We start from the raw sequence: 25,772 nt of genomic DNA, 5'->3' as shown, positions 1-25,772 counted from the left end.
TTGTGGTTTCGAACATATTAATTCCAATTAATGTAAAAGCACAAGTATAAACTGCTGAAACACATACCCCCACCCCAGCCTGCCATTGTCCCACAAAAACACTAGTACCAGTCACAAGGATAAAATATTATTTTTATTTATAGTCTTATAGTAAAGGGAAGCCTTAACTTGCAAGACAATTATTGGGCAGTATGTACAACATACTTCAGTTCCATGAAATAGACTCACACCTGGACAGAGACCAAGCTACATTTGTATACACTAAATTCAGAAAACATCACAAACGAGTGGGAAGAAGACAAAAAAAATAAAACCATACACACACACGCATGCACACGCCCATGCACATGCGCGTGCACATGCACACATACACACAGCGGCCTTTGCTCACTCACAACCTGTGCCCCTTTAACTCACATGGGTAACTGGCCCATTTGCCAAAGGGCAGGAGGTCCACGCTTTGATGCAGTTATTAGTACCAAGTAACAAAGCTTGTGTGGTATTTACATTTAAAAAGCTGGCTCTATTTCTGAGAAATTCAAAAAGAGGGAAGAATTGATCACGGTAGGAATCTGTAGCTTCACATCACCAATGTCCGCAGCAGGAGGAGGAATCTGACCAGACTGAGTTTCCATAGGAGGAAATAAATACCAATTAATCACTTGCCAAAATACAAAAAGGAAAGTCAACTCCCCACCACACCCTGAATCTTGCACCATCCCTTCAGGCAAGAAAGGACATACATGCATGTATCTGTGTGCCCCTCTCCCCCACCAAGATTCTTCATGGGAAGTTTGGCTTTGTTGTCATAAATAGAAATATTTTGATAAATGCGACAGAGAGGCTGGTGTAGCTCTAGTGGAAGAATGGAGAGGTCATTGTCCCCACACAGCCCAGGCAATCGTAGACTCATGAGTTCATCAAATGGCCTGGGCATTCCTGGCACTAGAAACTTGCAGCCACAGGACAGGGCAGGACAGAATTGCATTCTGCTCCAAGCTATGGCTGCTGTCTTCCAGAAGGTAAGCTGCCAAGCCAGGGGTTTGGATTAACTCAAAAGGGGCCAGAAAGGGACAAGGAACAGAGGAAGCTGCAGTCCGAGAGCCTCTACTAAAGAAAAAAAGGAAAGTCCTTAAGCAGCCAGCAAGTGTCTAATGGCAGCGGGAACTGAGACCTCTTCTAGCTGGCCTCCATACGAAGCTTCTTCCGGCTCTGAGGCTCTTCCAGCTCAGACTCTGAACTGGAGTCAGAGCCTCCATCAAAGGCGGAGATGGTGCTGCCCTTGGGGTTGGTGTAGAGGCTGTTGTCTGAAGAGGAATAGTTGGCCTGCAGAGCACTTGACCTTGCTTTCTCCAGTGCACGAACTAAAACGCAAGAGCAAGAATATGGAAATGGACAGGGGAAAGACAAACGTTACACACAAAAGTTGAGGCATGTTCACATGTTAGCAGTTGGCTAATGGGGTTTTAAAGAAATGATTTAGGATTTATACCCACTTTTCAAAACAAAAAGCCTTCACAAAGTAGATTACAATATAGCTAATGTACATTTAAAAAAAAAATTAAAAAGTCAATAAAAATAAATAATTCCAAGTCTCTTCCAGTTCTAAAACTAAGACCGATACTTCTGAAGATGTTAAGGCCAAGATTGGTTTGTTTGTTTAAATATATGGTTTTCCTTCAATGTCTGATATAGAAGAATTTGAAGTTTGGGGGGAAATTCTATGAAATAAATACCTTCTACTCCAGAATGATCAGTGAAATTATTAATTGCATTATAGGAGAGTTCATTTGTGATCTCTCTCCCCCAACCCCCATACATTTTTCTGTTTATGTTGATGTTAAAGATCTACTATTATTAGTAAAGCTTAGAAATCATCATCATCCATTTTTCTTGCCACAGTGCTGATAGTTTCTATTTTCAACTTTTAACCCCGCCCCCCCCATGCCAACTAGCAAGATGACATGTTCAAGAACTTTAACAGTGCAGTAGCTTGCAGCTTCATCTCCAATACTGAGTATATTTATAATAACGGTTTGAATAAAAACATGGTATCCTTCTGGGATGGCTCTCTGGGCTAGGAGTGGGGAGGCACTGCATTGCAGTGGTTTCGCTCGTACTTGGAGGGTCAGCTCTAGAAGGTGGTGCTTAGGAAACACTGCTTGGCCCCATGGATTCTCCAATATGGGGTTCCACGGGGTCAGTTTTGTCCCCCATGCTGTTCAACATCTACATGAAACCGTTGAGTGTAGTCATCTGGAGTTTTAGAGTGCGTTGTCATCAGTATGCTGATGACAAGCAGCTCTATTTCTCCTTTTCATCTTCTTCAGGTGAGGCTGTGGATGTGCTGAATCAGTGCCTGTCTGCGACAATGATCTGGATGAGGGCTAATAAATTGAAGCGCACTCCAGACAAGACTGAGATGCTGTTGGTGGGTGGTTCTGCTGATCAGATGGAGGGCGTTCAACTTGTTCTGGATGGGGTCGCACTCCCCCTGAAGGAGCAGGTCCATAGCTTGGGGGTCCTCCTGGAACCATCTTCAGTGGCATGGAGTGCCTTCTACTAACTTTGGTTGGTGGCCCGGCTACACCCCTATCTGGACAGGGATAGCCTGGCTTCGGTTGTCTACGCTCTGGTAATCTCCAAGTTAGATTACTGCAATGCACTCTACGTGGGGTGGCCTTTGAAGATGGTTCAGAAGCTGCAGCTCATTCAAAATGCAGCGGCCAGATTGTTAACAGGGACCAGAAGGTCTGAACATATAAGACCGACTCTGGCCAGCTTGCACTGGCTGCCTATATGCTTCTGAGCTCAATTCAAGGTGCTGGTTTTAACCCTTAAAGCCCTATACAGCTTGGGACCGGAATACCTGACGGCACGCCTCTCCCGAAATGAACCACCCGAACACTATATTCAGCATCTAAGGCCCTCCTCCAAGTGCCTCCTCCAAGAGAAGCTTGGAAGGCAGCAATGAGGGAGAGGGCCTTCTCAGTGGTTCCCCCCATCTGTGAAACAAGCTCCCTGATGAGGTCCACCTGGCGCCAACATTATTATCTTTTAGGGGCCAGGTTAAGACCTATCTCTTTTCCCAGGCATTTGGCAGCACATGATGAGTTTTAATCGGTCCTGGATGTGTCTTTAATTATGACTGATAGTTCAATGTGGTTTTTAGTTATATGTTGTTTGTGTATATTGTCTGTGTGCTTTTATGTTTTTTGTAAATGGCTTTTCAACTTTTTATATTGTATTTAATGTTTTAACTTCTGTAAACCGCCCAGACAGCTTCGGCTATGGGGCAGTATAGAAATAAAATAAAGATAATGCATTTCATATTATTAAAATGGTAAATAAGGTTTAAACTCAATAAGGTCGATCCCTGCTGTTCTTTTGTTCAATAATTTTTATCACTGAATTTTGATTGCACATTTAATTTTAGTTATGTAATCTGCCTCAAGTGTTTCCTTTTAGAATTGGAAAGGCAGGGATAAAAAAATTCTAATGAACAAATGTCTGGTTTACTCTGAAATGAACCTTTGGAGCTTAATGCTAGACCCTGAATCTCCCTTTAATACAACTTTGTAACTAACTATTGAGAGGGTCAATCATACATTCTGTATGTATGCCAGAAGGAGAAGGAGAACGCGCAGTCCTTTAAGGTTAGAGAAATGCTGAGCTTGCAGACGTACACACATTTCTACACAGCTTGCTCGTCAGATGCCTGCCTAGCGGCAACCACTACTCATCCACTGTAAGCAACAACTTACTAGTCTGCTTTAATATGACATAACCATCCTGCTTGGTAATTAAAGCCCTTAAGCAATACTCTGTGTGCTCAGGATTTCAGCTTACGGTAGTAGTGGAGAACAGGATTGGACCATGGGGCCAGATTGCCCCCAGGACCAATCCAGAAGACTGGATTATTTCAGGGGCAGGCCCCTCCCCTAAGCCCTGCCCCTGATGTTATCTGGCCCATTTTGCCTTTCTCTGTGCAGAAAGAGCTCTCTCTCCACAGAGAAAGGCACTAGGCTGGTGCTTGGGGAGCCGCTCACTTGCTCTCCCACCCTCTTCCTTCTGAGGGGCCAGGGCCTTGGCTAAGGCCCCATGGGCCAGATAGAATAACCTGTTGAGTTGAATTTGGCCCATGGGCCAGAAGTTCCCAATCCCTGGCTTGCAGGGACAGCCTACACATGTTCTGCGGGTTTTCCCACTTCAGACCTTCCCCCAATACACTGGCAGTGTAAGAGAGAGGCTGGAGCAGGGCGCACATGCATGTCCCTCGCTGTCTCTCTCCACATGGAGAGAAACATCTGAATAGAGCTTCTTGTGCCTTAAAAATGTGAATATGCCAGCCAGTCACATACACTGGCCAATCTGAGTAAGTTCTGCATCTTGGACCCAAAGTTTGGGTTGCCTGGAATGAATTGATTCAAATGGATCCATTGCCAACACACAAAACCCTGAAACTTCTCACCCCAACTACAGCTTTACTCAAAGCCATTGAAAGACTTTCAGGGGTTCTCTGGATCCTAATCACTGGACACCCTACAGAGAGAAAAACATGGCAGAGGGTTTTGCTGTGATACTGCATCATCCAAACACACAGCAAGGCATAGGGAACACCCCAACTCAGACCCACTCACCTTGCTGCTCCAGCAGGGCATTCTGGCGCTTTAGGTCATCGATGTCCTGCTGGTGTGTGTGGTTTTTCCGGCGCATGTACTGGATGTACTCTGTGGCTTTATCTAGGATTTGGGCCCGGGATGCCTGTTGCAATAGTAGGAAAAAAACACACCAGATAAAGTCCTAGTTCACAAAGTTTGACATGCCCTTCTGCAGGGAGCTGATTTCTCAATATAGTCCACATTTTATTTGAGGTGCAACCTTAGATTTGCAAGAAGTTCAACTCTAGAGATAGAGGGATTTTGACACTCAGGATTAACTGTTTTCCAGCTCTGTATTCAGCTCCTTATAGAAACAACTGTTCTAAGTGACATCTGGGCACAGCACTAAGCAATAGCTGATGAAGTAATCACTGAACTCTGAGGGGGAGCTGTAGTAGACTTGGCTCATTCCCTATACCTGCAGCTCTGCAAGCAAATGCTCCTATGTTCACAAGAACTTCTTCACCGAAATAGAGAAGCTCCCCAACTACAATTCAGAGTTCCTCTGCTAAAGCTATACTTCCTGAAGCATAATTATATCTACTCTCAACAACTGGGACTACACCAGACAGGCCAGCAAACTCAGCAGCACTGTGTAATTGTGATAAGATAATTGCTTACCTGTTCTTGTAAAACACTTTTTTTGTAAAATATCTTTTGGAAATGTTTTCAAAGCTGCTTGTAACCTTTTGTATCTCTGTGCATTTTTATTACAGTGCTCATCATTATATTGAAAACTTAGCCTTGCGAGTCTCATGTGGAATGAGAAATAAGAAAAGGGATGTTCAGCTGCTGAGAACCCAATCAAGAATTATAGCTGGAAAGAAAAAGGAAGGAGGCGAATTCTGGACTGGAGGAATTTTTGCAGGGAAGAGGATCTTCATTGCTGGGTGCTACTGAAGCAGAGACAAACCTGCTGAAGGAGAAGAAGTCAGGCTGTATTGTCCAAAGGACAGTTCAGAACCATTTTGTTTTGCTGGGCTTGGATTTCCAAGTGGAAGTGGAATTCTGTTCTGTGCTTATTTTGAAAATGTTTTATGAAAGGCACCATGGTTCCTATTAAAGCATGTGAAGCTCAAACCTAAACAAGCAGAATGTGGCAGGTTTTAAAGGGTCATGACCCCTTGCTCAAACAGTTGTGGATACCGGGTTTGGACTGCACTGCTTGAGCTCAGTCAGGTATTTGGTAGTTTACATTCCTGAGCGGAAGGAGCAAGAAGCTGGCAAAGCACACCCCACCCCCTGTAAAAAAAAACACAACTGTTTTTTAAAACAGTCCCTGGGGAAAGAAAAAAACACATTAGTCCTAGTTTAAAGCATTCTTTATATAGAAGGTTATCTTCTATCTGCAGAACTGTTTTGTTATACAAAGACAAGACTGATTACAGTTACGTTTCAGTTTCGCTTTCAAATTACAAATATCTAAAGCCGATGATTTAGAAATATATTCATCATCATCCAATAGAAAGAAAAACTATGGGTAATATCAATATTTATACATAATTTTTGAATGGCCACATTTGACATTTACCAGTTTATTTTTTTCTAAAATATTCCAGTTACTAACATTTACTTTTCGCTTTTATAATAGGAGCACACAGTTCTAGTCAAAACATTAAGCAAGCACAAAAAAAATGCGGATATCATTCTGAATCCAGGTAGCCAACATACTCTTCTTTTAACAGACTATCAATTCTTATGTAGAAGCGAGATCAAATCCATTTTGCAGTTTTTAATGGATCTATATTAAAGAAGTTAAAACCATTTGTTCTAGATTGCTAAGTCAGTTGCGCAATGATGTATTCCTAACAAACCATTAGCTCTTTGAAGGTCTATATAGCTTTGTTTTTAATTCAACTATATTCCATTTTCCAGAATAAGAACTCGTGTTTGACAGTGGTAAACTATTTCCCCTCAGAAACTGCCAGCCTGAGCTTCTGAAGCACATCATGTGTGGAGTACTATTAACAATCCTGCTTATATACAAATCTTGCCCAACTTTACCATGTCCACATCATACTGCTGAATTTGTATGTTCCATCTCTACCTACTTCTCGAATTGGGAACACAAGAACTATGAACATTTGTCTATGTATGAATGTTCCATTAATGTTACACACAATTATTTATAATTGTCTTCTTTAATATTTCCTGAAATCAGGCTCAATCTTGCAGAAATTAACAGTTTTATGTCCCATTGATTTCAGTGGATAAGTTAAGCATATCCATAACCCTCTCACTGAAATCTATGGGACTTAATCTGTATTTAATCTGTATTGTGCCCATTTCTTCTTCTCCTATAGACAGTTGCAGCATTTTTTTCAAAATGTAAATTACTTTAGACAAGACAATGGGTTGGATCCAGGCCTACTTTTGGCTAATAGGAGGGCTCCTTTCATTTGTGAAGTGAGTCAGATCCAGCAGAGACTCCTGCTCTGTAAACTGGATGCTCCCATGGACAAAAGGAGAGAAATACAATTTTTGCTCATCTCATCTGCCCTCCCCACCGCAGTCCCCAGAGCAACCTCCCATGCTGTTCTGGAGAATCCCCAACGCCGCAGAGCAGATTTTTGAGGGCATAAAGGGTTGCAGGGAGAATCAGTAAGATGCATCTTCTCCACCTTCTGCCCACTCTGCGCAACTCTGGATATAATCCATTATCTATAGTTAGCATATGAGAAATAGCAGCCAAGTCTGATCCCCCAGCACCCACGTGCATCAGTTTAATACCCCCCAATAGTTTATGGCCCACGGTCCCAGTACCATGATATACCTCTGCAACTTAGTCTGCCCTAATTAGTTACTTCTGTATGGGAAGATGCCACTGCTAATAATCTCCAACTCATTAACAAGTATGCTAACTACTTGCGGAGCACAGTGGCTAAGAGACAGGGGTATAAATCAGGAAGTCTCTGGCCTGAATCTCATTTCTGTCATGAATTTACTAAGGGTGCAATCCTATGCATGTTTAGACAGAAAGAAGTCCTATAATTGTTGTAGGATCTTTTTTTCTGTCTAAACATGCATGGGGGATATTTTCAACGCTCAAAAGTGCTATACAAATGTTAAGTATTATTACTCAATCCAAGTTTTAATGCAGTAACTACTTACTTCTCCACATTTGGAAAATAATGTATTTGTGCCTATTCCACATTTTCTTTCTAATTAACTGCTGTTGGAACTTAGATTCTACTACAGACACTGCTGATGAAGCCAAAGCTAGGATACATTAAGCTCAGCTTCCAGTTTATTTGATTGCCTTTGACACTGTGGAGACAATTTACCTCAAACTTGTATAGCAGTGGCATATTTTCAACCAGCCCACTTCTGACTTCAGTTAACCAGATTACAGAATCCCATATTTGCTTTTAGATTGTCCGTTAACACATGAATTGCCTGTACCTTGCACAGTAACCTCCTTTTTAGCTTTCTGAAAAAAAGCGTTACTTGTCTGATCAAATGGCATTCCAGCAGTGTCCTGCCCATTGGAGCTGAGCTGGGATGAGGAAAGAGCCAACCGTAAACATTACAGCTTTTGAGAACTTGTTATCCGGGCCTTTATGCAAGTCACAGCATATGGGTGTGATGGTTATTCATTTTTAATGCAATGTTTCAGGTCCTTGCCTATTAGCATCAAGACCTTTTCTGATCTCAAAATCAGACCTGCAGTTCCTGTCAAAAGCTGGACTCCAAGTTCAACATGTTATTCTTTCAATGATCAACTGAGAGCGCTCTTTTAGTTCTATCTGTGTGCCATACTGGAACTGCAAAGTGTGCAGACACACATCTCAGTGGCTGCCCCATAGTTATAAACTTTCTCCCTTTGGAAAGTTTAAACCTGAGCAATTTTCAGAGGCACTATAAGACCTGTGGCTGGGCTGGATCCTGGAGGTTAAGGATAAGATGGCAGACAGCTAAGCTGAGCCACTGCATACTTTCAGGCAGTGGCATCCACATTTCTCCACACCTTTTCTTCTCTGTAGGAGGAAAGGGCAGTGAAGGAAGGGTTTTCCCAGCTTGACCATGCATGGCTGTCCACTTGTCCCATTCACCAGAAGGCAGCATCATACTTGTCATGGTGAGCAGACTGACTGAATCCTGGATATGGTTTTGACTCCTTGCAGTCATGGTACTGCCAATGTACCAAACAATTCACGCAGCATGGCTTTCAAACTTTTTGGCCTTCATTGGAGTTGCCATCACCCATGCAGAAGCCTTCCCAGCAGTCTCCCATAACAGGGCCTGAAATACCAGAGTGTTAAAAATTCAGCAGGCTGCACTACCCTCATGGGAGAATCCAAAAAGCAAAAAAGCCAGGCCACATATTTTAGTTTATAACAGATTACCTAAACATCAAGCCTCAGTCCTGAAAACTTTGCCTGCATGACATGAGTAATAAATGGGTGTGTCTTGACAATGTCTAGGACACAGTGTCATCAGAGGTGACTGGACATAAAAAATGCTGCCTATCAAGCTAAGTATCTTGTGTACTGAGCTTCTGCAGACAATTTTGTAGGCAGTGCAACCACTGATGATTAGCAGGGCACCATTTCCTCATTCCTTTTCAGGACAGCCACTTTAGTTGTATGGAAAGCTAAAAGTTGCTTGCTAACATTATTATGTTGCAAGTCAAGAGAGAAAGGACAAGGGAGTCATCCTTCACACATTCTCTATAGACTTGGGGCTAATTTACACAACCACTCTACTTGGTTGCTTGTCCCCCCTGCCCAAACTGAAGGATGTGGTCTCTAAAATGTTTACAACAAGCCTAAGCTACAATTCTACAGGTCTTTTAAAACTTTTAGCCACAGAGTGGTGGCATGTGCTTCTGGCAATTCAAACACTCCTTCACCAAGTGCAAGCTTCAATGTAGGCAAGAGGAAAAAATTAACACACAGAATTAATCACAAGCAGAGCAGTCCTGTGAAATGGTCCTGCATAACCACGATGGTTTCATCAGAGGCGGAAGAGGTAGGTGGGAAGAGAAGACCAAGGTGGGAAGAAGACCCTCTGAGCTAGAGAGAAAGCAGCAGGACACAGACACAGACACACACACACACACACACACTCCTGTCTTCCCTTTTGTTCCCCCATGTCCTTTGTTGATTTAGACTTTAGACAGAGAACTACCTCTTTTTATATCTTTTCAATACTGTCAGCAGCCTTACAGAGCTTAATCTAAATAAAGGTTTGCCGCTGTTTAAAAAAATAAGTTGGGAGGACAGCAGAGAAGAAGCCCAGAATCTTCCAATATACTGTGCAACTGCAGCAGGCAGTTCACCTAGGCTGCTTCATAAAGTAACTTTCAACCATTTAGAAATGCATGATGAAACAATAGGTTACTTGCTACAATAATAATTCATCTTTATTTTACAGCATAAAGAGACCAGCTATGAACACCTTTGAAGCTGCAGGAACATTTCTTCAATGAGACTATTTGGGACTTTTGCAGAATTACCTAAGATGTATTGGTAGTGGCTCTTCCTTGTTTTGTAACTTGATCCAAAAATGGGACTGGAAAGCAATGATCTTGTGATCGATGGACAGCATTCCAGGGAAGCGCATCACTTCTCTCAATAAACTCACCTTCTCTCCCTGAAGAGACGGCACAGAGTCCCGCAGGCTGTGGAAACTGTCCTTGATGTGGTCCCTACGTTTGCGCTCCAGTGCATTGTGATGAGCACGTTTGTCAGCCTAGACAGACAAAGAACAAGTATTAGGGCCTTCATTGTGGGCAACAGGGTGTGTGGCTTCCACTGCATCCCTGACCCCTGGACTAGGACATACATAGCAAGAAGGAAGCATCTCCAGAATGAAAGCCCTGCTAAGAGAGGGGAAGAAACAAAGGGGTCAGCAAAAAACAACAACATCCAAGACAAGTCCAGCAGATGCACGAAAAGCAAGTGTGATTAACAAAGAGGAGGATGGGCCTTTGCTTTGCAGCATTTCTGTTAGTCTATCAGATTTGTTCAGAAAGATCCTTGTGTGAACTCCTAGACTACAGAGTCTTCATCCCCAACAGAGCACCATGTATACTGAATATGCTACATGTTAAACCACGAACAGGACCCTTCCCAACATCAAGAGTTTCTGGGTATTGTACTACAGAGAAGGCCCACAATGAAAAACAAAAATGAAATGAGGGTCCCCAAAACATTGTATGAAACATTTGAAATGCACTCTTCTCGACAACTGCAGCTCTATTCAGAAGCTCTTGCTCTTGCAATACATCAACACAAAAGTGGGGCGGAGCCCACTAACCCCACCCACAATGCCCTACACACTGACTAGCCCCACTTCCTGGTATCCACATATACAGCACAAGCATCTGCAAGAATAAAACCTTATGCATGAGGGCTTTCACACAATTTGGAACGGTGCACAATCCAGGGTCCAGATTATGAAAAGCCTTCTGGCATACAGCTGTACACACAAAAGCTCCATCCCTGCAGGACATGAGGGCTGGGCCTGGTTGGTATGGCCTCACTCCCTGCTAACATGTGAGGAGTGATGTGGGTTTTCCAGAAAATTTTGAATTGGAAAATTTTCCTATTTAAATTAGGTTAATTTGCATAGAGTCATTTGCATCAGAAAAGTTTCAATTTACAGCAGAAAATTTTCAGATACCCTAGTGATCTAATTTAGCATGTTTATTTTACTTGTATGTAATGAACAACACTGTTGTTGTTGTTCAGTCATTAAGTCGTGTCTGACTCTTCGTGACCCCATGGATCATAGCACTCCAGGCCTTCCTGTCCTCCGCTCTCTCCCGGAGTGTGCTCAAGTTCATATTCATTGCATCGGTGATGCTATCTAGCCATCTCATCCTCTGCTGTCCCCTTCTCCTTTTGCCTTCAGTCTTTCCCAGCATCAGGGTCTTTTCCAGAGAGTTTTCTCTTTGCATTAGGTGGCCAAAATATTTGAGCTTCAGCTTCAGTGTCTGTCCTTCCAATGAGCACTCAGGGTTGATTTCCTTTAGGATGGACTGATCTGACCTCCTTGCAGTCCAGGGGACTCATAAGTCTCCTCCACCACCACAGTTCGAAAGTATCAATTCTTTGGCGCTCAGCCTTCCTTATAGTCCAGCTCTCACAGCCATACGTTACTACTGGGAAAAGCATAGCTTTGATTATACGAACCTTTGTCAGCAAGGTGATGTCTCTGCTTCTTACTATGCTGTCTAGGTTTGCCATAGCTTTCCTCCCAAGAAGGAAGGATCACTGCCTTGTTGTGGCGAAGGGGCTTGCGTAACTCAGTGAAGCCATAAGCTATGCCGTGCAGGGCCATGCAAGATGGACAGGTCATGGCAGAGAGTCCTGACAAAATGTGGTCCACTGGAGAAGGAAATGGCAACCCACTCCAGTATTCTTGCCAAGAAAACCCCATGGAACGTATCACAAGGCTGAAAGACATGACGCCGGAAGATGAGCCCCTTAAGATCATGGCATCTGGCCCCATCACTTCCTGGCATATAGAAGGGGAAGAAATGGAAGCAGTGACAGATTTTATTTTCTTGGGCTCCAAGATCACCGCAGACGGTGACTGTAGCCATGAAATTCAAAGATGCTTGCTCCTTGGGAGGAAAGCTATGGCAAACCTAGACAGTGAACAACGTACCCCCATGTTAATTTTCCCCATAAGACATTCCAAGTATTTGATCCGAAATATTTGAGGGGAAAATTAAAGCAAACTGAATGTTATTTATATGTTATATTATATAGAAATTTTTATCGGAATACTTGTAAAAATTTAAAGACAAGGGGCACCTTCAGTTTCACTGTCACTACTTATTAGTTCCATTTCACACTGTGCATGTATACATGTATTTTAATCACATATATGTATTCTTTCACATATTTGCTAGGGATAACCTGAAAAATATTAATTACAACTTTGAAACTGCCATGCTTGCCTAATATCTTATTTGTAATTGACATCCATTCGTTGTTACTAATGAACTTAGGAAATGGAAAATTTTCTATGGAAAAATAAAGCACTGGAAAATTTTATGTTGGAAATTTTCCACCTCACATCACTGCATGTGAGAAATAACATCTGAGCAGGAACAGTTTATGGCCATATAATCCAAGTAGCAAGAAAAGCTAGGGCTACTTCGTTTAGTCATGGCATCACATTTCTAAAACCAAAATTGTGATCCTGATCAATCAATCTGACCTGATGCAGAAACATCTGGACTGTTTTATGCAGAAGCTCCATGCAGATGGAATGGCTGCTCCAATGAATGGTAAAAATGTGAACACAGCTTCAAGAGTACCAAAGACTGCTAAGAGGATTCCTGGGAGACAAAATATTCCTAGACTGCCACATCATTAATGGCATATGCAAGGTTAGTTGGCCTAGACTTTAGCTCCCATCATGGCCCATGAAGCCACACATTAAACTAGTTCCAGTAGTCCAACAACCATTCCCTATCATACACAGAAGTGCAAGTTCATTTTTGGCAGTTCCTTAGAGTTAACTGTAGAAACCTATTTTCTATCCCTCGCCATAAGAGACACCAGGATTGGTCCTTGCCGAATAAAGCCTAAGATGGTGACACAGAAGATGCAATTACAAGGCTCATAGCTAAATTTCTCATTAAAATTCCATTTTTAAGCCAAATTTTATTTTGCTGTATCATAAAACTAGTTTCTGATTAATCTATCCCTCCCTAATTGCATGGATTGATAGAGAAAAATTGTATATGTGTCAGGGAACAGTTTGACACTGTTTTAGAAAGACAGCTTTTTGAAATAGTTTGCAATTTTAATGAGTCTTATGAGTTTAGCATTTCTGTAGCAATCCACATCTGCCCCACCACTGGCTATTGCTTTCTCTTCTCTGGACTGATTAGTGATACCCTTTTGTTCTCATTGCCATTTAAAGACAATTCAGGTGACGCCACTGAAAGCAGATTATGATTAATTGAACCCCACCTTCCAAATGTCAAGGCAGCCACGAGTCACACAGGTTTGGCAATGATCCCACACCCAGCTCCTGATGCAGAGAGCAGAAATTGTCTGCTAGATGCAAACAGGCACTCTGGGCATAGTTGGACCCCAAAACCAAAGCAGCTTTTCTGTAACTGTTCCCTTTAAATCAGCATGGCATCCTTGTTAGAGGCGGAACTGGACTAACAAAGGAGTGACCCAATCTTCTCCTCCTACACAGGCACCAAAAGGTCCAGGACTATGTGGCAGCAAAGGAAGAGTGCCTCAGGCCACGTAGAGCAGCCTGAGATAGCTTCAGCTCACGAACACAGGAGGAATGAATTAACACCACCAAGAGATGGAAGAGAAATGAAAAGGTATCAGTTGTCATCCCATTTATACTTATTAAACCTTGTCATCAAGAAAGGAGGTGGCGAGTTGTGGTAAACAGGAGAGCATGCTAATTTCCAAGTTAACATACTCTGTCTTTTAAGATTTCAAGCCAGGAAGTGGCCTGTAGCAAAAGCTGGAAGTTTAATTGGAGAACAGAATAAGACAAGTCATACCCACACCTAGAAGCAGGGCAAGAAAACATGTTTACAAAGAATTCAAAAACCTGGATTTTTAAAAATTACACTGGAATTTTTATTTTGTAAAAAAAATTATAAAGAATAAATTGCTCTCTCATTAAAAATATAGTTACAATTGGGTCTCATCATAAACATGCTAAACCTCCATTTACAGTCTCATAAAAATGAATCAATGGCTCTGTCACACTCACACACATTCGTAGGAAACCGAGTCAAACATGGGCATTAGTTTTTCATCTCGTGAAAATGGCTCTATCCAGCTGAACTACCAGCTCTTCCGGGAAGTTCTGGGATTCTGGTTTCTGTTTCTCTGAATAAAGTCACATGAGCAAAGGCAAAGGCTGGAGAGAATTGTTGTTATGTGCCTATGTGGTGGTGGAGCTGTACCAAGCAAGGCAGACGAATTAGTTCAGAAAGAAAGACAGTATAGCAGTAACTATCAAACTTTGATTTGACCTATCAGTCACAGGCATTTCATTTTTGTTTCCTACTTGAGATTTTGTGAGGGCAAGGCTGGGCCAAGACAGAGTCATGCGGAAAGGAGAAAAACTGGAAAAGAAAAATATGTCAAAATTGTCCAGTATGAATCTGCCTGTATTCCCATACTTAGGTTGTTATCCTATAACCACTTGCCTGGGAACTCAGTGGAACTTGTTTCCATGTGTGTATGTGTGTGTGTATATGTGTGTGTGTGTGTGTGTGTATATATATATATATATATGGCTGTGCTGCTAAACTCAAACTGTCAGAGGTTCTGGTCATAAAAAAGACCCAATATGGGACTATTTAAAGACATTCGGCTATTGGGCGGTATAGAAATGAAATAAATGAATAAAAATCCCCTCTGCAGGTTAAAAAAAGGAAAACATGATAAAAATCCATCACACCAGCAAACACTATTGGTGTTGTGCTAGAGGTTACGTATACTAGTGCAACGTAATTTATATTAGCGCTAGTGCGGAACTGAATACTGCCCAGTGAGACAAAGAGATGCAAAGCCTGCTTTTAAGAATGAAACCATGTCAATAATACACTAGCTGTAAATTAACATGATTTAGTAGTCAGATTTGCACCATTTTTCAGGAAATATATGAAAAAGTTTCAATGGGAAACTTGATTTACATCACTGATTTCAATTGATTTGAATCAATCCACACTGCCTAGAAATAATCTTCCTGAACCAGGAACACGACCATACTCAGTAATGTGCTGCAGTTATCAATGACGGTCACGCCAGAAAATAAAATGTAGAAATTAGTTATAAAAGCTGTTGAATAATGTGAAAGTGAAGGGAGTTGATTTTCTCAATAGAAGATAAACAGGCTGCTCTAAATGCAAAATCCTGATCAATATTGATAAAGTGCAAAAATATGCAATTTTAAAATATAGTCTTCCATAGTTCCCTGGTTTTGTAGGGCCTCTGAAAAGTTAATGCAAATCAAGTGACTATGTATAAAGAACTACTCAAATGGCTTTAAAGAGTTTAAGAAGGTAGGAAGGCTAGAGGAACCTAAATCTGCTCACCTGAATTACCAAGTGGCTGCACTGCTCAGTAAATTATCTAAACTACCACCAGTGGTAAAGAAACACACACTGGTGCTGAATCTACATCCAGAGGAGTAAAACAGGGAAGGAATAACTCCATCTGACACACAGTATTGTAGTATAATTATCACACAAATTATAGAACTAGTGACAGAGGTGCTGGTTGCAGACACTTTCCCATACCACAGTTAAATCTGAAGTGATGATTACTGGTTGCATATATAATGTCCCTTTCTTACAACTAGAAGTACATGGGTGTAACCACAAAAACTCCCGTGCAGACCACAGCAGTCATAATTTTCCAGTAACTCCTATAATACTTGGTCAAGTGTGCACGTCTGATTGGGATAACAATATTTTTATAAGGAGTCTTAAAAAAGTAACCAAAAAAAAGGTTGCAAGATACAAAACACTACCCAGTTGCCCATGGTTCTTGGTATTATTTCATTAGTGTCATTACAAATGTTGATGCCGGCCATGGTAGTGCTGATCTAAAATGGATATGGTTTTACCACAAGTTCATTCATGTAAGTTTATTGTACCCTGAGATGCTAAGAGTCAGTTCAAACAGCCAGCTTCCCCAAGCCCAAAGTAAACAGTGATGGTCAGACAACGTTCTCACCGTCCCCCCTACTCTCAGGTCAAACAGTTCTACTTAAGAACTCTATGGCCTTAAAGCCAACCATAACAAGATTTGACAATTAACCATTGGTAACTTTGGGGAGGAGTTTGAAGGAATTCTGAGAAACATAAGAAAACAACACAGTACAGATGACCAATCTTTTTTCAGAGCAGCCCAATATCACACTACACTTCTACAACAAAGATGACTTAGATACCATTGGTCATAGTATGCTGAAACGTCCTGTTCCCACAACTGCTTTATAAGAACAGAATCAGCTAACAGTGGATGTAGCACCTGGCTCTACTGTAGCGTATTACTGGCACGGATTTAAAGCAAGCAAATTGCATTTAGGAAAGAGTGCCAGACCTAATTCAATGAGTTCTGGCTAGCACGAACCATGCTAAATGCCGAATAAGGATAGCATGAAAACACTGGCCTCCATTCATCAGAGTAAGGTGGCCCACTGCCATGCTACTCTCCATTACTACCTCATCAGCTACTTTCAAAACCATTTGACTGTCCAGGAAAATCTCAGCTCCTTGCAAGGAAAGGCAGCTGAGGAGGGGGAGGAAACCAATATTGCTCTGTCCTAACACAGAATGCCAGCCAACAGTTAGAGCCCTCTGTAATGTACATGGGTATATTAAAAATAAACTATGTTATGAGCATATTCAAAATAAACTATAGCAGCCGTCCCCAAGCCAGTGCCCTCCAGATGTGTTGGACTACAACTCCAGATGCATTGAACAGCAGCTCCCATCACCCTCAGCCAACATGGCTGGGGATGATGGGAGTTGTCATCCAATGCATCTGGAGGGCACCAGCTTGTGGAAGGCTGAATGCTGGCATTTAGCTCCAAAAGCCTAATGCTGGTTCTATAACTTGCCAGAAATCAGGCTGTCAAATATTAATGAGAGACCTCACTCTTTTATTCAGGCAGATATGTAGGCAGGCAGACCAGGGCTTTTATGGTTCAGCAGGAGCTAGGCTATATTGCAACACTGGAATAGTCCCTTGCCTTTGAAATCTGGCCAAAACAAGGCACTCTACAGATTTCAAGATGGGTCCCTCTTTGGAAGCTGAAAAGGCTTATCACCTAGCCATGGGCAGTTGGTGACCTCATGGCATCCTGGTCTCTTTCAATCTGCACAGGCAGTTCTTAAAGAAGCAACTATTACAGATATCCACAGAAACATAACAAGCTTATATTATATTACTGTATACAGTAACAATGATAGCACACAATAATTATCTCTCCTGGTAGATAGATTCAAGATATCAGTCACCTGTTCAAAAACTCACATGCATAAACTACAGGAGTGGGCAGAAGGTAGATCCCCAGTTGTTTGGGACATCAACTCCCAGAGGCCTCTGCCAGCATGGCCAATAGTAAGGAATACTGGTACCTGAAGTCCAAAACATTTGGAGATCTATTTTCTGCCCATCCCTGATAATATGTACACAGAGCTGGACAAGACTTCATAGTTTTTTCTATGCGGTGCTCCAGACCAGAACTCCTTGTCTTTATCATATTCTCAACAAATGCTGCCCAACTTCCCCCCCTGAAAAATATGGTCCTAGACTAGAGGAAATGCAGATAGCTACTGAGAACAAGACATTTCATGGAAACATGAATTCCTCTGAGTGTTCCCAAAGTTCCATATGGAATGGCAGCTATGATCATCTCACTCAATCCAAGAAGATTTGGTACACTCTTTAGCACACTGCCATTCACCAATGCAGCCATAAATGCCTCTGAACCTAGCATTCTACCAGTCCAACTAGGCATCACAAAAATATTAGGAGAGCAATCTTACGGGGGACAGAGAGGAGGAACAGAGGCAGAGGAACCACCTGTTCCAATGCCCTGCAGGCAGGATGAAGTAATGGGGAGACACTTTTTTCCTTATTATCAGGCCATCCTTTTAAACTTTCCTTTGCCTTGATTCCAATGGGAGGGAAATGAACTATGCCAGCCACAGGGCTGGCATAGTTCTTCCCCCATTCTAGGTTGTTTGTGTTTCAAAAGAATGGGGAGCTTTGGATTCTGGGGATCCACAGCCTCTCTGGGAAACCCACTAAATGCCTCATTTTTTATTCTTCAATGTTGGAAAAGCATTGACTCCAAACCTTTTTTTTTGCAGACTCCCTGAGGCAGCTTGTGAGGTCAGGTCTCCCTCCCCAAACACGGACCGCTGCACCATCAGAGGGGGAGATCCCCTAAACCCTATGGCTCCTGGAATGACTTCCCAGGGTCATCAGATTCCAGCCTCAGAGTATTTGGTTAATTTTTAAACACTCAATGCTATGAAACTCACCATCATAAAAAGTTATTCTATTAAAATATTTTCTGGTTCTTACTCACCACAGGAATCAAAAGGAATTTGGCATCTCTGTGACATGTCTGACCCACAGTTAGGAAACTCTATATTCGCAAAAATTGTAAAAGTTGAAGCAAAAAAAATCAAATCCTACTAAAGAAAGCCTGAAGGGGAATTTTTGGTCCTAAACACCATACACACAATAAAAGTCCAAGAACACCACTTATGAATCCATAAGAGATGGATTCTTAGGAAATTCATTTTCTTAAAAATATGGAATGAGTGTGAAATAAAAGACTTAGGCTGCAATCTTATGCACACTTTTTGGGGAGGAAGTCTCACTTGAACTCGGTGTGATTTACTTTTGAGTAAACCAGCACTGGACTGCACTGTTCAAAGTGGATCCACATGGGTTAGTTAGTCCAATCTTTGCCCTAACTCAAGATACACTAAACCTAAAACATCCCCTAAGGATTCACACAGCCATTCCTCTACATGCACAAATCAATGCACGCATACTACCTTGCTTGTTCCTTTATTAAAACGCAATAGGCTTTCCCTACACAGATAACCACCACTGTCAATTTAGAAACACAGGAACACTTAAAGACAAAAGATCCAAGTTTCTTATAAACTGTTCTATTACATTAATGAAGCGATCTTACATCAAGGTAGAACACTGGGCCATTAGGCCAGTACTGTCTATCCTACTTAGCAGTAGCTCTATGGTACCTGAGAGCTTTTAAATCAGAGATGCCAACGATTTAAACATAGGGTTCCTGCATGTGCAATACCCACAGAGGCATGGGCCTGTCCTTGTTGTTGTTGTTCAGTCGTTAAGTCGTGTCCAACTATTCGTGACCCCATAGACCATAGCACACCAGGCCTTCCTGTCCTTCGCTCTCTCCCTGAGTGTGCTCAAGTCCATATTCATTGCATCAGTGATGCTATCTAGCCATCTCATCCTCTGCTGTCCCCTTCTCCTTTTGCCTTCAGTCTTTCCCAGCATCAGGGTCTTTTCCAGGGAGTTTTCTCTTCACATTAGGTGGTCAAAATATTTGAGCTTCAGCTTCAGTGTCTGTCCTTCCAATGAGCACTCAGGGTTGATTTCCTTTAGGATTGACTGATTTGACCTCCTTGCAGTCCAGGGGACTCATAAGTCTCCTCCACCACCACAGTTCGAAAGCATCAATTCTTCGGCACTCAGCCTTCCTTATAGTCCAGCTCTCACAGCCATACATTACTACTGGGAAAACCACAGCTTTGATTATACGAACCTTTGTCAGCAAGGTGATGTCTCTGCTTCTTACTATGCTGCCTAGGTTGGCCATAGCTTTCCTCCCAAGGACCAAGCGTCTTTAATTTCATGGCTACAGTCACCGTCTGCGGTGATCTTGGAGCCCAAGAAAATAACATCTGTCACTGCTTCCATTTCTTCCCCTTCTATATGCCAGGAAGTGATGGGGCCAGATGCCATGATCTTCGTTTTTTTAATGTCGAGTTTCAAACCAGCTTTTGCACTCTCCACTTTCACCCTCAACAAGAGGCTCTTTAGATCCTCTTCACTTTCCGCCATTAAGGTGGTATCGTCTGCGTACCTGAGGTTGTTGATAATTCTCCCAGCAATCTTAATTCCGACCTGTGATTCATCCAACCTGGCGTTTCTCATGATGTACTCTGCATATAAATTAAATAAGCAGGGCGACAATATGCAGCCTTGTCGTACTCCTTTCCCAATTTTGAACCAATCAGTTGTTCCATGTCCAGTTCTTACGGTTGCTTCTTGACCCTCGTACAGGTTTCTCAGGAGACAGGTAAGGTGGTCTGATACTCCCATCTCTTGAAGAATTTGCCACAGTTTGTTGTGATCCACACAATCAAAGGCTTTAGCGTAGTCAATAAAGCAAAAATAGACGTTTTCCTGGAATTCTCTTGCTTTCTCCATGATCCAGCGAATGTTGGCAATTTGATCTCTAGTTCCTCTGCCTCTTCGAAACCCAGCTTGTACTTCCGGTAGTTCTCGGTTCACATACTGCTGAAGCCTAGCTTGTAGGATTTTGAGCATAACCTTGCTGGCATGTGAAATGAGCACAATTGTACGGTAGTTTGAACACTCTTTGGCATTGCCCTTCTTTGGAATTGGAATGTAAACTGACCTTTTCCAGTCTTGTGGCCACTGTTGAGTGTTCCAAATTTGTTGGCATATTGAGTGCAGCACTTTAACAGCATCATCTTTTAGGATTTTAAATAGCTCAGCTGGAAGACTGTCATCTCCGCTAGCTTTGTTGTTAGTAATGCTTCCTAAGGCCCACTTGACTTCACTGGGCCTGTCCTTAGTATGTAATAATTACGTGGGGATGAAAATACTGATCTCACAGGGTTGCTATAGAGCAGGAGTAGGCAACATGTGACCCTCCAGATGTTTTGGACTGCAACTCCCATCATCCTGCAACACTAACTATGCTGGTTATGGCTGATGGGTCAAAACATCTGAAGAGCCACAGGCTGCCCACCCTAACTACCGAGAATACTAAGATAATGTATATGAAGTGCTTTAAACACAAATAAAGTGCAATATAGTGGTAAATGTTTTCTGCTATTTTCTCTTATCACAGCAGGTTTCTTAATATTAGCTAACATATACGAGCTTAAACTCAGCACACAAGTGTTTGCCAAAATAAAAACCAAGACGCCTTCCCTTTAACAATCTTTAAAATTAATGTGACCATTCACACAACATTTTGAAAGCAGTGGGTAGAATCCAACTAAAGTCCTACTTATAGCAGACCCATTGAAATGAATGGGACTTAAGTTAGTCATGACTAACTTAAGTCCCATTCATTTCAGTGGGTGTACTCTAAGTAGGCCTTTAGTTGGATTCTATCCATTGTGTTTATTTTCTGGTATATTCACTTTTAGTCAACATACTAGTGCCTCTCTGTGCATTGCCATCCACTGGCTGAGGCCTACAATCCAGCCTTATTTTAAAGGAAGTGTCAGCTGTTCAAATCTGTTCTGTTTGTAGGCCTGTCATTGTTACCATGATCACCTTCAGAAAGAAATTAGAAAGCATTTTGTGGTGTGGGTTTCTGTGGTTACATATTTTGACAAGGAAACAGAATTATTCTATCAAAAATATGTTTTCCTGCTTATCAGAAGGAGCCTCTTAAAATTTGACTATTTGTTAAACTGAGTAAATATTAAGCTAGAACTCTTAAAATTCTTAGGATGGCAAGAACAAGCAATTTGAACAAAACAGAACAGATGAACACATGAACAGAATAAACATGTGCCAAAAACAAATGACAAGCTTATTTTCAGGATAGATAAACATCCATGATTTGAAAATCAATTTTAAGAAAATCAGTTATCAAAAATAGTTCTTTAAAATGAAACCCTTGTTTAAATACTAAGGTGAAGATTTACATTTATAATTTCTTAAAGCTAGGTCTCTTAAAACTAGGTCATGACCACCTATCAAACACATTGGTAGGCAAAACACTGTTTTTATAAAAGACACACAAAAATGTATATACTGGGAGGAAATGTGTATTTTGGCAAAAAAAAAATCAAACATCAAGCATTATAAATATATGACTTATCATGGCTTTTCTAATGGACTCAGGTGGGATTAAATCTAGCTCCTCGATAGGAGGAATTGATGGGCTCCTATTTTTGGAAGAAACCAAGATCCAGGGAAGGTTCTTGCTGGAGGAAAGGGAGGAGGTAATTTTTGCTAAATCCCCCTTCCGTGCAACCTCTCATAATGTTCCATAGGCTACCCCAATCCTCCAGAGCTTTTCAGGAGGCACATCCGGTGGCAGAGTGAACCAACAAATTCACTAACAGAAGCATCCTGTAAGCAAAGTTCTGCTCACAAGAATGCTGGATCCAAGCCAATGACTAACAAGTTGTCACAGGCACTAAGGTCAAGGAGATGCCACCCTGTGTATCACCAGGATCATCCAAAGCCCATATGCACAATCTTGTATTATTTTATGATTTCTAGCTACCTGAACTCTGCAGCATGTACAGTTCTCCAGGTATGGATATTTATGACCCCGCTAACCAAACAGCGAGGACATTCTCTTTTCAGCTCACTGAAAAACACTATTTTGCCCAATAGCTAATCCTTAATTTTTAATATTTGTACAGTGCCTAGAAAACTGTAGCCAGTTTATAATAACCAACAACAACCTTTGCTTATAGAAAATTCTGAACACTTATGGTCTATCCTATGCATTTTACTCAAAAGTCAGTCCCATTGTTCAATGGGATTAATTTACAGATGGCTGTGCATAGGAGTGCAGCCTTAGCTTTCAAATGAGTGATCTTGCTTAGTATTCTTGTATGTGTGCACAGAGCCAAATAGAAGCCTGCTCTTCTCTGATAAAAATTTGCAGTGCATGTAGCTTGCATGATCAAAGGTTTTGGATTATGCTTCTAGTATGTATAAAAGTTGCCAGTCAGTATATTTTGTTATAGCAACCAGTTGGCATGCGTGCTTGTTCAATGAATATATGGATTTCAAAAAGGGAAACTTGATTTAAGTTGGTCATTTTTTCTTGACAAAATAAAGCACCTTTATTTAAAATCAGTCCACTCTTTCTAAAAAGTTGACTATACACCAATCATTACTATACATCTCTCTACTATTATTTATACTCAACAAGCAAAATAATTGATTTAAATTCTTTCCCAGGCCATGAGTACCACCATTCACACGTTTCTAGAGACATCAGCTCTACTATGATACTGCAGCATCCACCAACACAAACAAAAGGCAACAAGAAAAGTACCTTCCTTGTGCCAAGTGCCATGCTATACTGCACGAAACTTTCCAAGAGGCAAAGGCAATGCAAGAAAAACATACCACTCCCTGGTCTGAAGGGCTATTCTGCATGGTCACAAATACATATCAAAGTGTAGATTTCAAGAGTAAGAAACTTTTGGTCCTGCAGTTCCCTATTACAGTAAATGGCTGGAGATGCTAAGCATCACATCCAAATAGCTACACATAAAATAATAAAAACAAAATACTGAACAACGGAAAAGGACCCAAACCAAGTTGCTTTGTGGAAGTTTTCTGTAGAGGCCAGCATTCCAACAATAATACACTAAGAAGATTAAACACCAAAATAAGAGAATTCCCAGTTTCTCACTCACTAAATCCTCTGGCAGTGGCAAAAGAAGAAGGGGGGCTCCTCCACAGCCCTCTTGGACAGTCTGTAGTATTCAGCATACCACAGACAGAAAACCCTCAAAGCCAGAAGCTACTGTGAGGTGTTTCAAAGAGAGCTTGCTTTGCTGCCTCTGAAGGGCAGGATATAATTTTTTTAAAAAAAATACACAAACAAATACTTGGTTAACTGTCTCACTTGCAGCCCTCCTGCTTCCCTAACAACAACACACACCCCTCCAGGCCATCTGCAGCGTCCTTGTTTCCTCCTTTCACAAAGGAAAAAAGTATTTTTGCTTTCTAGTCAACACTGGCAATTCCCCACATCGCCACCACTCCAGTAAATGGCCCCCCCGCTATGTTCTCAATGCACCCCTGGCCTTCGGGAGAAAGCTCAAGGAAGAAACGGCGTGGGGAGGGAGGGGGTCCCTCATCGTCACCCCTCCTCATCCATTCCAAAGTCCTGCGTCTGGCTTGTCCCGTAACGCACGGATGAGAAGCACACGAGCCGCACACACAATCCCCGACCCCTCGCCTCAGCCCAACCCCGTCCAGCCTCTCCCCTTTCTAATCCCTCCGCCGGCGCCGCCCTCCCACCCCGCACCATCACCGCCGCCACAAGCCGGGCAGGCTGCACGAGGCCTACACAGCCTCCCACCCCAATCTCTCCCAAGCAGGCGTCTCTCTCTCTCCCTGGCCCCAGACATAAGCGCCCGCCCGCCCGCCCGCCTGTCTCTCCCCCCGTCCCTCCCCCGGCTCTCAAGACGTCGGGCCAGGCCAGGCCTGGGCCAGAGCCGGGTCAAGCAGCCTTCCCCTCCGCCGCCCACCTCCCTCCCGAACGCCTTCCCTGCCGGGCGGCTGCCGGGCGGCTCTCTCTGCCTGAGGGTCCGGGGGCGGGGGGTCTACGCGAATGAAAGGCAGAGAGACGTACCGCAGACTGAAACCTCGGCTCCTCTTCCTGCAACAGGGGAGACGGAGAGAGGCAGAGACACACGCGTTACTGTCAGAGCCGCTCAGCCCCGCCCGCCGCCTGACACACGCGCGCGCACCGACCGACCGACCGACCGGGGCGGGGGGGTGAGCGACCAGGGAGAGACGGGACAGGGCCGGTGAGGCCGAGGGAGGAGGAAGCGGCAGCGCGGCGCGAGACTCACGTCGCTCTCCACCTCGATGTCATCGTTATCGCTCATGCTGCCGATGGTGCCGTCGCCCGGCCGAGCCGCTCCGGGGCCTTGCTGGCAGGCGCTGCGGGTCGAGCCGCGGAGAGCGACAACAACAGCCCCCGCGCAGCGCAGCCGGAGCAGCCTCCTCCTCCTCCTCCGTCGTCGGCGTCTTCGTCGGCGTCTCTTCCTCCTCCTCCTCCAGCATCAACAGCACACGCACCTCGTACTGCACGTGACGGCTGACCCCCGCACCGTCCGCTCGCTCTCGCGTCTGGCGCTCGCCCCACGTAGCATGCTGGGGGATGGAGTCCGCCCTAGCGCAAAACGCCAGCGAGAGGGCGCCCCTCTGGACTACCATTCCCGGCGGCCTCCAGGCAGCGCCGGTCCTTTGAGGTCACCACCTGCACTTGCGCAGTGGCGCCGCAGTGCGTTATGGGGGACGTAGTCCCTAGGAAAGAGGAAGGGCTCCGTTTCCCGGCAGTCTGAGGAGAGGACACGTGGATGGGAGGCAAGAGAGCATGAGCTGTTTAAGCGCCCCCACCCCCCCGCGGGCCTGGCAGTAGGTTAAAGAGTGGGTGATGTTATTCTTACCAGGAGGAAAGATGCTTGTGCTAGTAATGCCCTTCTGTTATCTATATAAGCCAAACTAGACCTTTTCTATGCAAGAGAATAAATAGGCACAAGCCAGATATTAAAAATGGTAACACTCGGAATCCAGTGGGGGAACATTTCAGCCTCCCTGGATATTCTGTAACAAA

At 43.1% G+C, this 25,772-nt stretch overlaps 2 protein-coding genes across 3 annotated transcripts in view; one reads left to right on the top strand and one right to left on the bottom strand.

The window, feature by feature from the left end:
- FNTB (farnesyltransferase, CAAX box, subunit beta) overlaps nt 1–6,424 on the top strand; it is a 46,228-nt gene extending 39,804 nt beyond the window's left edge. The window contains exon 12 of the mRNA XM_084804558.1: nt 5,378–6,424. Coding sequence (XP_084660684.1) covers nt 5,378–5,395 — 18 coding nt within the window. The 3' untranslated portion in view covers nt 5,396–6,424. The remainder of the gene's footprint in view (nt 1–5,377) is intronic.
- On the bottom strand, nt 121–25,202 carry MAX (MYC associated transcriptional regulator X). 2 transcript variants are annotated; one of them, XM_084804589.1, is made up of 4 exons: nt 25,006–25,202; nt 10,248–10,355; nt 4,641–4,764; nt 121–1,364 (listed from the first exon to the last, which is right to left on the bottom strand). In XM_084804589.1, the coding sequence occupies exons 1-4, from the start codon at nt 25,039–25,041 to the stop codon at nt 1,180–1,182; spliced, it is 453 nt and encodes a 150-aa protein (XP_084660715.1). In that variant the 5' UTR covers nt 25,042–25,202; the 3' UTR covers nt 121–1,179. The 2 variants fall into 2 exon arrangements, with proteins under 2 accessions (XP_084660715.1, XP_084660708.1); XM_084804582.1 differs by having other exon boundaries at nt 4,641–4,771; nt 10,249–10,355.
- Nucleotides 25,203–25,772: the final 570 nt, after the last annotated feature.

This window comes from Heloderma suspectum, chromosome 1, assembly GCF_057233095.1.
Source record: "Heloderma suspectum isolate Gila_16-S chromosome 1, 16-S_ref, whole genome shotgun sequence".
NCBI lineage: Eukaryota > Metazoa > Chordata > Lepidosauria > Squamata > Helodermatidae > Heloderma > Heloderma suspectum.
The sequence above is the reverse complement of the archived record's forward strand: the minus strand, read 5'-3'. Positions and strand labels throughout refer to the sequence as shown.